This window comes from Vanessa tameamea, chromosome 7 (genome assembly GCF_037043105.1).
Source record: "Vanessa tameamea isolate UH-Manoa-2023 chromosome 7, ilVanTame1 primary haplotype, whole genome shotgun sequence".
NCBI lineage: Eukaryota > Metazoa > Arthropoda > Insecta > Lepidoptera > Nymphalidae > Vanessa > Vanessa tameamea.
Window position 1 is genome coordinate 10,854,930 of NC_087315.1, and position 13,677 is coordinate 10,868,606.

General features: G+C 29.2%; 1 protein-coding gene across 2 annotated transcripts in view; it reads left to right on the top strand.

Moving 5' to 3' along the window:
• The window catches only part of LOC113398345 (uncharacterized), a 100,344-nt gene that overhangs the window by 33,339 nt on the left and 53,328 nt on the right, over positions 1-13,677 (top strand). Inside the window, exon 1 of one of the 2 annotated variants that reach the window (XM_026637059.2) lies at positions 1,776-1,974. The exons of the other annotated variant lie outside the window; for it this stretch is intronic. Within the exon in view, the coding sequence (XP_026492844.1) occupies positions 1,919-1,974 (56 nt within the window). The 5' untranslated portion in view covers positions 1,776-1,918. Of the gene's footprint in view, positions 1-1,775; positions 1,975-13,677 lie in introns of those variants that run through there. 2 annotated transcript variants of the gene reach the window in all.

A 13,677-nucleotide genomic window follows, 5' to 3' on the forward strand; every position in this document is an offset into this window, starting at 1 on the left:
GTGAATGAAAACATCGTTAGGAAACCTGCATGTGTCTAATTTCAACGAAATTCTACCACATGTGTATCCACCAACCAACTTTAAAGCAGCGTGGTGGAATATGCTCCAAACCTTCTCCTCAAAAGGAGAGGAGGCCTTAGCCCAGCAGTGGGAAATTTACAGGCTGTTAGTGTTTTTGTTGTTGTACGAAGACGGGATGATCTATGTTTAAGCTCATTCCAATTACCGTTCTATTATAGAAATATCTTTTCCATACGTTTTATGTAAATAAATAATGTTTCAGTGAACGCACGCACAGACGCTTACCGTAACCAATTTATTGGGAAATATTGTGTTTATGTAATATCAGATCGCGGAATAAGATGAGATCTTTAATGGAAAGATTTTGTACTTTATAATGTATAAATGTTTTTTTCCTCATGTAGCAACACTTGGTAAGTGATAACATTATGCCACTAATATATGCACATATAGGTATACATAGATATACATAATTGATGCACAGGAGATATAATAATGCACAAATGCTCGCCAATCCAGGGGCACCCACTGCAGTCACTCTGTTGGTCGACAAGAAGGCAATTACACGATATCGTTGAGAAAGTGCGGGTCTAAGGCTATCCTGCTTTCTGAGGAACCGAAGTTTAACACTGTGAAACTCCCGGCTCGGAGTTATCAACAATAATTTCTTATAGCAAGACTTTAGTAAACCCAGTTCTCTTGAATTCGAATCTGTGTCCCTATATCTATCCCGTACAAATATAATTCTGAAAACTTTGATTTTACATAAACTTATATGAAGATTTATTGATCAATAACGAAAAGTAAATAATTCATATTTGAACATATTATGATGAGATTAAATAGTTTTTCGATATGAGTCATATCTGAGGCTCTGTGTAGAGTCACTTTCGCACACACCTTTTAGAAAAAAAGTATTAATGGGATTAATTGTCTTGGGATCCCCATTAGGCTTGGAATACTAGACTCATGATTATCGACTTGCCATATTAGGGTATTATCGGTAGTAAACACAAAGTGTTACAAAATCCCAATTACAAAACTCTACTACACAAACGAAAGATCCGCTCCGTTGTCCTATTTAGAATAAGGACAGCGTTATTATATTATGACACGAAACAAGAACCGGCAATATAGAAAAAAAATGATATCTTTGTTTGTGTGTGTTTTGTTTGTGTTGATACATTATATACCCTATATATATTAAAACTATACTAAATGTCTTGACAAATATGACTTTATATATTTGAAATGTTCTGTTAATATTTTTCGTTCAAATATTTCAGCTCGAAAATATCTTATTGAACGTCTGAGTTACTGACAAATCGTATTCCGCGTCGTTACCATGTATATGTCAGCAGAATTTTATTTTGCTGTCAGCTAAACCGTCTGAAATTTCTATGTAGAAGGAAATACGCATGAATGTATATTGGCTAAAAAAATACGGTTTAAAGCGTTTTTCCACAAAATTAAAAAAATAATAGAAGTGTACTACAATTCTTAGAATAATTTATACGCCAGATGCGACAGTCACCGCAACGCGATCGTAAATACGAACCTGCAGCATCCACGAGGAAATGCGCCTACTTACTTTCGTCCGCATCTAGTTTTACTATCAGCGCTTCGAACCGATATAAACACCTTCCTATAATTAACAAAAATCACCCCATTGTACTAAAGAATAGAGACTAAATTCAAACAAAGGATTTTGATTTAGGGCGCTCTCTCATAGCGGACTACGTTGTACGTAGTTTGTGTCAGCAACTCGGGCCTCGGCAGTCGTACGTTAGTCGCTGCGTGGGGAAGACGTATCGAACTGGTGTTTCTTGGACAGATATCGTGTTTGTGATAAAGATGACCGGTGACGGTGAATATTTGAGTGTGTGTTAAGGGGGTGATGCACTTGCGAGGTTTGCTGGATCTGCAGGCAGGCATGAAGGGACAACCGGTCTGGTGAGCGCTCACGTGTATTAGAAAGCATGTTTGAATTAAGTGCGTTAAACTCGTTTGTTGTGTGAGAAATTGTTATCGGATTAGCCGTTGTTTTTTAATCATTTTATTTTCACATGTGTATCGGATATGTTATTTCAAAATATGAATTTATAATTAGTTTCAATTATTTGTTGATTACTAACTCAGTTCGTCTAATCCAAAAATCCTATACAATAAACACGATTAAAAGCCAGTCATGATTATTCCTATTATGAACCCGATAATACTGAGAGATTGTTTCAATATATAGATGAAAAATATTCATCCTGTATGTCAGTCTATAATATATTGTTCATAATTAGAGAAGTATTTTTTTTCAGAAACGAGCTATTAATAAAATCGAATCACATTTCTTACTAGTTTTCTTTGAACGTCATCTTGCGAAGTGTTAATGAGGCTATTTAGGAAAACATATGAAATGAGTGTATAGTGACTCTGAGGGCTTTTATTACATATATTTATTTATCACTAGCTTATGTCTGGAAGGTCGATGCGTGGCGGTTTATCACTGTATGTTTTGGTAATTTCATGTCGTTTTCTATACTTTTTGTCATTCGATATACAGAACGATTTTGATCATTGGTAGATAGAAATTAAGACAAGTTGAAAACTCTAATAATTTAGGTGAATTACTTGAAGATTTTATTTTAAAATTAAATATAGATTTATACATTATCAATTTATGTTAAAAATATATTTGTACTTATATAATTATTATAGAATGATATGATATAATAGAAAGCTTATTTCCGCCAGAGATTCCCTGGAGCCTATCATAGTAGCAGAATTATATTTATTATGTTACAAGTTATAATTTTCTGCTTAAAACGAATTAATGACTCTTTAATATGTTAATAATATGTGTGTAGGAAAAAATATTATTCGAGCAACAATTTTTAAAATTTATATAGAGTCATAGAGTCCTTAATTTTTTTTTATCAATATTATAATCTTTCTTCCAAGTTAAAAAACGTTAGAAATGTTATTACATATACAAATGAAAAGTTTTCGCTTAAGACTTAAAAAAAACATAAAGTAAAATATTAAGTTTTTAATGCCGCTTTTATTCCTATTTAACTGTGATTTATATTAATTACTCATTCACGCAACGCGCAAAAAATATATTTTTTCTTTTAAACGCACAATAACTTACTGATAATTTACAGAGACAACTTGAAGTATTATTATTTAATATATAACATCTTGTTGTAATATATTGTACATATTGAATTAGTCAATAGAAGTATTCATGAATTTAATTTATTTAAAAATGATTCTTTATTTATAAATCCAATTGCACTAAATGGAAACAAAATTATCTCAATTCTAATTAATTTTCGAACGCTCAAATAATATTCTTGCTTTTATACATTTTTAATTTGTATGTTGTTTAACGTATCAAATATACTTGAGAAATAACAAAAAGTAATTTTAGCTCTTCATTATTTTTTATTAATACATAAATGATGTTTCCACTTAAATGTTTCAGTCATATTTCGTTGCTTATTATTTTCAAATTCAAAATGAATTTGTAAACTACCCATAACGCTAAAACGCTCCATTTGTAATTATTTTTGGAAGTGTCATGAATTTGATATGGAATATCGCCAACAATGTTAATTAATATTCAGAAGCTACTTACAGCTTAAATTAAACAAAATTTATAAAATAAATGTAATTGGGAATATAACCATGTCTATATTCGCTTGGTTATGAACCACGTTAAGTTTTAACTGACTCAAGGGGATTACATCATTTCTTGAAATAAAATTGTCATTTATCGTAAAAAAAAACAACTACAAAAACTAACCAAATGTACGTATGTTTGTATTATTTGTTTTCTATTTACAAAATATTTAAAGATATTAAAATTAATGGCAAAGATAAAATATTTGAATTAATACTTTAATGAAAATTTGAAAACTGCATTTGGCTGTATAATAATATTCGCATACCTTTTTTAATACGTGATCACATATTTTCGTACTATGTTTTTGAATTTTGAGAAAAAATATATTTTATAAATAAAAATATTACTACCATATAAAGTTTATTAATCAATTAAATTAAAATTTAATGAAGTATTGAACAAAAATTTGTAGTGTCGATTATTTTTTTAATATTTTAGTTTATTTACAATCGTCAAACTCTATTGATTCCTTTAGGTAGCTTTATTATCCGTCACCACGCGGTTGGATCCGTATTCATGAAAAAAATTGTATATTTTGAGTATTTTTTGTAATTAAATCTTTAGGTTAGATGCTCGTAAAATTTAAATGTAAATTATAGATGAAATCTTTATGTAACGTTCGAGTAAAACGCATTAAACACACACTTCTGTCAATTGACAAAATTGAAAAAAGTGGTGACGGTTTTGCTATCACCTACCTACCTATTGATAAGGCTACCATTAATAACTGATAAGGTCTTTATAAATCATTAGTTAATTAATAACTACACTCTAATCACTCCCTCGTGAATATCGTAAACGATCTCGATTCAATTTCGTTAAAATATTTAATTAAATTGGCGCTATGTACTCATTAATAAAAATATGCATGTATAATACTTTAACCGGGTCAGGTATATGGTAAAATTTTCGGTTAATATAGTAGTAACTATTATGTTATACGTTTTTATATGTACTAATATAAATGTGCCTTTATATTACAGTAACATATATTCGTTTTTAAATGACTAGATTGGTAACTCTTTCGTTTCTAATAGGTAATCAAAAAACATAAATAAATTATCAGTACTGAAAATAAAAAAAAATATATTTCGTTTCTTATAATAAATAACGAATTGAAATGTAGTTAACAAAAAAAAAATATGTACAGATTACTTGATTAAAATTTAATTATTTAATCCCGTTGAATTTCTTCTGCCGTTCTTTTTAAGTTTGAGATATTTATTTCCGAACCGGTGATAAATTGCTGACAATCAATTGTAATGATTCTGTTCAATAAAGTTTATACCACATTCGAATGAACAACAGTATAATAAATTCATGTAGAATAATTAATGCTTTTTTATTATGTATATTTTTGTAAAAATATTGTTCTCTGTTTTAGATAAATGTATTACTAAAATCATTTAAAAGCACATTCTAAGAGGCATTGTAACGCATGCTATGTTTTAAACAGTAATAAATAAATAATTAAAATATTTAGCTTTAGAAAACTCATCAAAAATATTATTAAATAATAAGATCATTACACTTCCAGGGACATAACACGAGATATTAGATAAGTAATTGTTATAACGTCTTTAGGCGTTTACTGAAAGTGGTAAAAAGGCTTGAATCTTTATTTTAATTATAATATAAAAGCATTTAATAATAACGTTCCCGCTTTAGTTGATGCAAAGAGGGCATTTACCTTAAATAAAGAAATGTACCCTTTGACCTTTGAATCCTAATTTAAATTTTATTGACCTTCTTTCAGTCTATTTTAAATTAGTCTGCCAAATAATTTTGCGGTTCGCGGACATTCTCGTGAAATGCAACTCGATGTTTAAGAATATATAATGGCTTTTGATACTTACTAAATATATAATGAGTAATGTTTATTTTAACGATTATTTATGATAATATAAGAACATTTTGTATATTATGTTAATGACGATAAATCATAATTTATAATAGGAATGATGTCACAAATAACATTGTATTTTAATATTTTATGTTTATTTTACAAACACCAATTAATATTTCAATACATCGTTTAGAAATATCCCTTCCAGTTTCTGAAACACTGATCAAAGTAGCATTAAATAAATATACTTTAATCTGAATGGCCAATGTGTCATAGCTACTGATGACGTATCATATGTGACCAATCAGGGTTCCGTATTTAGTCAGATTAGTAAATTATGATTTAGATCAGCGTTTCAGAAATGGCAAGTCTGATTAATTTATGAAACAATCGAAGTAATAAGGAGATAATCTTTGCATACATTATCTAAATATTTTTTACATTTGAATTGAACCCAATTCAATATAGAATATTCTATCTGAAGTTTATTTTTATTATATTCATAATAATGTTGATCTCATCCTCAAAAATATTTTCTAAAAATATTTCTTGTATATCATTCATTAGTGACCGGCTGTTTAAGTCGTCGCCATTATAATCTGAATTATAACATTCTGAAATACCCTTGAGGTGGTCACGATTGATAAACTCTTTACTAAATATTGATATGTATAATATATTGAATTAGGTAATTATTTTATATTTATGTATATTAGCTTGACTACAAAAAAGTCTTACTGGTGGGCATTGACATATGCGCTAAAAAGCTAACTGCCATGAATAACACGCAACGCCCAATCAAATACAAGATAGCTTGAAAGTCTAATCAGCAAGTACTATGACCTATTTAAAAATAATTCTTTTTTTTTAAAATATTCTAGTCACATAAAACACACACTTGGTAGGTTTAGGATTAAAGATCTATATTCACGATAACAATTCATAGATAATCACTTCCTTGAGAACATAGTTTTACAGTGTTGTATTTTTAAAAAATTAAAAGATGTTATTTTTTACTTATTATTGTACAAGTAAATCATGTGTTTATTACTGATTCTAAAAAAATACCTTCATACAATACAGATGAGACGAGAATTGTTTTTAAAAACTAGGAAAAAAATATTCCATTGTTTGTGGCTCATTTTAAATTTGGAAATAACATCAATATGGAAGATAAGAAACAAACATTACAATGTTTTCGACGATGACATATTTTTTATGTTATTATATTATTACTACATATTTAGGGAAATAATATTAATTTACAATTTATACTAGTATATATTAAATTTAACAATTCTTGATTAATACTGGAAAAAACAGGAAAAATCTAGATATCAATAATGATTTCGGCTACTATCATACAAACAACTTACATAAGCGTCAAACATTAGGACATAGCAACTCCCCGTTCACAATGTGAAGGAAATATTCACAGACTACCCCCCTCAGTTCATTGTACTCAAATTTTCCTAAGACATAATTATTCAGGGCAGGATAAACAAACTCATTCTGTGATACGCTATTGGCGCCACGAAGTTTGTCTGAAATAACTGTATAAATATAGATAACTTCTTAATTTTTGAGGCCATTATAAATCAACTGATATTTTATACAAAGAGGTTCTTACAAGCACTCTTTCAAATTTTTTTTTTCTATATTCAATTGACGGTAAAGCTAATCGGTATGAAGCTACTGTTGTACTTATTAAAACATTGTTAATTAATTAAAGAAAAAATATTTTTTTAGTTCAAAGTGGACATTATCATTTTAAATTTTAGTAGGTATTGATTTTCTTTAAGACTATTTTAGATACTAAAAGCTACAGGAGATTAATTGCCCACGCTTCGCAATAGTATATATTGCTTATTATTACGTACAAGATTAAAGTCGATTTAATTATTGCGATATGTTTCGTGTTGTTTGCGATTATGAATATGTTTGACAGCTGTTGTAATGACAAAAAGGTCAAATATTCGGAACAACAATTGAAGAATCTGTGAATTATTTTATTCAATTCACAGATTCTTCAATTCTTGGAATTATTTTATTCTTTGAAAACGATCTTGTTCTTAAATTTATAAGTAATATTTGCACATATATTTGTAAAAAAAATAAACGTGTTAAAGATAACTCTTCCAAAATAGAAATCTTTCTTATTTAATGGCAAAACATTAATTCAAACTATTTATTAATGGGGACCAAAACCCGGAAGTTTTCTGGGGTTACGTTTTACCTCACATCATTAAATTAAAATAAACAACTCTATCGGTATTAATACGGAACATCCATCATGTTTCAAGCAACCGATCTCAATTCTCATCTTATAGTAAATTACGTTTTTCTTCAAACATCCAGCTAGACCCAAATTGAACGAAATCTGGAAACTCAATTCGAAACTAATAGTCACTAATTAGCGAAGATGTACACAACGGTAAATTCGTAAAAGAAAACCGAGTCAGTAAAAATTAGCGAAGTAAGCGCTATATTAAACTAGATAATATAGTTGCCATAGAAAATCATGAATCGACGAATTTCTCAAACGAGTTTTGTAGGTCACGACGCGTATGAGATCAATCGATTTAAAGCGCTTAGTTTTACTGTGTCGTGACTTTCTTTTTCTCATGGGCGTTATTTGTATAATAATATAGGAGTCTAAAGAAATACGTGGTTTTATAATTGAAGTCGTGTATTTTGTATAATGGAAGTCATATTAAATTATTATATAAAACATAACATACTGTATTTTATTAAATACACAGTTCGATACGCTTTTGAGTCCACCTGCTTATAAATAGTTTTCTTTTTGACTCTTCGACATGTCATTTCTTAACATCTGCCATAATTATAATTTCGTTTTCAAAACTATTCCATTACTTATTAATATTATTATTAAATTAGAACTTAATATTGATAATTTCATAATTTTTACATAATATTACTTTGAGGAAATTGTCGATTTTGCAAAAAGTAAAGTCATTTATTAATTCGCTTAAAATTGTATCGAAACATATAAGATAAACGTCACACTGCAGTTACTATTTATTTATATCACGAAAACCGGATTATTACAAAGGTCATCGCACCCGAGTGTTTGGGCATCGCCAAATCTTGTTTATTTTTTGCCTGCAGGTAAAATTTCAACGGGCAAAAAACATAGATAAAATTGGTGTTCTTTATTCGTAAATTCCGAATCATTTGAATGATTCTCGAGTAATATTTAATTATAAAACGTTTAAAAAAGTGAATTGCATATCAGATTTCCTATTGACTTTTATCCTATGTAATAAAAACGTATTTAAGCCAACCGGAGCTTTCGATTTTTCGTTTAAAATCTAAATTTATAGAATTATCATCATAGATTGCAATAATTCTATTTATATTTTATGCTTGGTAATTTTATGTTGTGTAATGGGATAAATTATCAAGCGACAAGCATAACAGTACTATTCCTCAAAATTTTCTCGAAATCCAAATAATAAAGTTCATCATAAAACCGTCAAATGCCTCTTCCCAGGGGAATTGGAGCCTGTACCGCCTTTTCTCCCCGCGAGGTAATAAATAGATTATGTCAGAAATTCTTCCGACAAAACAGATTTCGTGATGGATTCCTTCGCTACCTTTCATTGGCATTACGCAGATTTGATTGATATCATCAAAGTGTTCTGTAAACTTGACTATTTTAGTTACATCATATATAACTGCTATAAATTACTAGAAGCAAAAAGATATGCAATAATAAAAAATCTTTTTAGCAATTTATTTTTAAAATTGCATGAGAAAATTAGATTCAACCAGCACGAAATTGGTTAGTAATTCTCTACATCCTTTTAGGCCTATTTTAAAATAAACTCTTCATCGCATCCAAACAACATGTCGGGAATTGAAAAGATTTTCTGACAAATAAATATGAACCTTATGACTTACATTTCAAAGTTCAATATAACTTATTAATTTGCATGGAATTGCGCGTAGCTGTAATTTCACAGCTGACAATAGAAATAGCCACACATAAATTTAGAACCATTGGCGTTGTATTTATGATTTAATATCCTTCGGTTCTAGAATTTAATCCGCCTTTCCGATTTATTGAAATCTATAAATACTTTAAATACAATTCACTTAATTTTGTCAGCAATTAGTCGAATTGTTGGGTATTTAAATAAGCCCAACGATGCCTGATTCAAAATTGGTAAATTGATTTTCAAGTAATTATAGCGGACGAGCCAACGAATCACCTGTCACACCACATAGAACTATTTTTATATTGCGTTTATTTATAAATAGTATAAATTTCGAATTCCTTAATTAGATCGTCCCAGAGTCCTTAAGTATCTTGATTTTTATGGTCGCCTGTACTGTTATAATCATACCACAAACTTAATTCTAAGTTTGAAAAGTAAGATAAGGGATATGCATCGTAATTTCTGACAACTTTTTTTAAACATACCGGATAAATACAAAAGTTTATGCTATTTTAGTATTTAAGGTTTTCTTATAGTCAAACTCCTTTCTAGAATATTACTGGCTGTTGTTTAATTGAAAATGAATAATATAATATAACGCGATACAATCGTACGTTTATAAATAGACTGATACGTCATTCATTTATGAATACTTTATGTTTTTTACCTTAATTATTTATATGCCTATATAGACTGTCAAAGCCGAAAACGTATCGAAAAAATAATGTCTCACAATTGGCCACTGAGAACACGCACACTAGTATGACGAATTCCAAGCGCAGCTGACACACACACCAAAATAAAAAGTTGTCTCGTTTGTTTAAGGTCTTTTGTAGTACGACATGTTTTTTAAATAATCTAGTCTTTTTAAGATGTGAGTACCCATCATATAGATGTTTATAGGCTGTAATATCTATTATTTATGTTGATTTATAACTTTAACTTTCTAGTGCGTCTGATAATATCATACGAGGCTATAATTAATTTACTGTTACATGTTATAACGATCTCACAGACCGTCTTATTATATAACGCATGTGGTAACTATTGAAAGACTATTTGTAATGTTTAGAAGTAATTTATTTCAAAATTATAAAGCAAAATCTAAAATTATATAGTTAGTTTCAACAGTTCGACGCAATTTATTGATATGGTTCAATTTTTTTGTGCGATTAGTTACAAATAATTAACTGTATAAATGTAAATGAGATCGTCTATAATATTGATAAGGTAACACTGGGACATAAATTGATAAAATTAAAATAAAATTACAACAATTGACTAATATTTAATGTTTTTGTTTTAAAATGTTATGGCCCATGTGGCAGTGATTGTAGATACTGGCACGAATCACACTTTAAATTGAATAAATCGGAAAACAGAAATATAGAGTAGGTATTGAAGTTTAACGGTAGACTAACAAATAAGTAAGCAATACTTACCAAGATTTGCATAAAGCAATATAAATTTAAAATATTTATTAGCCCCCCCTCTCTTGCTCTTCCTTCCTCTCTCTCCATCTCTCTCTTTCTCCCTCTCTCTCTCACAAAGACACAAACAACTATAAGAATTGTATAATATTTTAAACAAGGATTTTGTCATACAGTTACTATATTTATTGCAAAAAAAAACATTCAAGCCTGTAACTTCGAGTTTTAAGCATTACGAGTGATGATACAACTTTTCGAATATTACCAGTGTTTTAAAATGAGTAATATCATAACTTCATAACATTACAAAACAAAGTCCTTTCGCGGTGTCTGTACGCGATAAAATCAAAAACCACGAAACGAATTTTATACGGTTTTCACAAATGAACGGAGTGATTAATATGAAAGGTTTAGGTGTATAAATAATTATGTTATTGTGGCTGTAATATAATGATGATGTTTTTTTTTGTAGTGCAACACTGTCTCCAAATTTAAGTTTTATTGAAACCGACTTTAATAATATAAATATGCTGTTTATTAAGGAACTCAAACCTTTTTTTATTTAGTTTATGTACCGCTACATATTCAATTGTAGTTTTTCTTATGTTTTTATTTTGTGGGTAAAATTACCCCTTCAGAAAATATGGGTTACTATTACAAATATGTAACTTTAAACAGACGTGACATCCGAATTTTATCTTTGAACTTTATCTATAAAAGCGAGGCATTACTATGTAAGTATAGCTATATTTACGTATTACAATAAACATATGTATATGAAATTATTGTGCGGTATATTGTCTTGAACTTTGAACTTCCTTTCTAGATATGAACTATTACGAGTGCATGTTATAACAAGTTGCTTATTATTGCGCTTATTTTGTTTAAATTAAATGTTTTGTGTGTCAAAATCCATTATAATATTAAAGGAATACCTATACATAAAAACCGAAAAAGTCTGACTCGGGATAATCTTTCATCCTTTACAATACTTTGAAAATTTATATGTGTGATCACTGATCAAGTGTGAAATATTTTAATATAAATCGGAGTTCTTAATGTGTTATTGTTACAATCTGGCTGCTTCGCGCAATTTTACACGCTCTAAGGGTTACTGCGTCTATGTGTGTTGTCTGACTTCTAATTATTGTTATATGGTATTTTAAACAGGCTACCCAACGCAAAACTATTTTTTCAAATCGGACTAATAGGTCATGAAATTAGCGTGTTCAAACAAAATCTTAAGCTTTGTAAAATAGTCTAGATGACAATATCAAAATCCACAGAGTCCTAACTTTTCAAATAAAGCTTATGTTTCTTAGCTGTTTTGTAAATAAAGGAGTTGCTTATTGTTCTGAACGTGATTAATCTGGATTAAAATTAGATAAAAAATTTTGAACTGGAACTCGGCCAACCAATATTATAATGTGACCTAAATTATCGCCTAGACCGAAAATGCATCTGTATCTATGATATAGGGAATAAATTTTAGAATAGTTACAGAAAATAGAGAAATACTTTTAAAATACCATAACAACTAATGGTTTTTACGATTAATACAGAACTAGGTACATACCTATAAAATTTGAACTGTATTAATTTATAGTATACATTAATAACTATTCTTTGAATTTTACATAGACAGTACTTCTATTTTATTTATACTATTTGCTTTGGAAAATACATGTGTTCGGAATGTCAATGTGCCTTAATGACGTCATTAAAAATTCATAATGCTGGGAGTTTGAAGTGCACTATTGATTTCAGAACTATTATCTTTAATAATGCATGCATGTAACTTTTGACTTTTCGAGTCGACTTGTAAAGATTGAATATATTAAAGGAATCTTAATAATATCTTGTTCTTTCTTAGTAGATCAAGTGCTTTCAACTATTCGAGTAAGTTTAATGAGTCTGGTCGAAAATATTTATTAAGTATATTATCACCTAGAATCACGTTATGTAAATTTGAAGCAGGTTGAGACAGTTTTTATTTATTTAGTATTACTTGTTTTTTTTATTACATATATATTTAGGTGGACGGGCAAATAGGTTTCTTGGTGGTAAGTGTTCACCAGTACCTATCATACACATTACGTCCCTATCACATATAGACATTGGTGTCGTAAGTTAACCATTATCTAAATCACCAATGCCATCACCTTAAATCGCCACTAATTTTGGTATATGAGATGTTATATCCCTTTTGCTGTAATTACAGTGCCTCACTCACAGTTAAATCAGAACAACTACTACAATATACAAGTATTGTTAAGACCGGAATACCGATTTAAAACCTGCGGTACCCTCTCTTCGGCGCGTACCACGGGATCGCTTTCGCATGCTAGCGTGGCGTCTGTGCGGGAATCTAACCTTAGCTGGAATAGTATATATCTAACGAAAATAATTAAACAAATATATCAAGTCGACTTTAACCTTTCTAATCTTAGGCCCTATCGAAATGAACATTGCTTGTATAATTTAGTACAACCTACTAAAGCTTATCTGATGAAAAAACTAAGGGGGTTGTTAGCGGAATTCTTCAATGTCTATTAGTTCTAGAGTTTTACATGATTTTTTGGAAGATTACTATATATTATTCCAATATGTTGTTTTAGTATTTATTAAGTTTTAGTACTTGGCATATTATAAGTTTAATTTTTTAAATTTAAATATAAATAAAAACATAATCAGCCTGTAAATTTCCTGCTGGGCTAAGGCCTCCACTCCCGT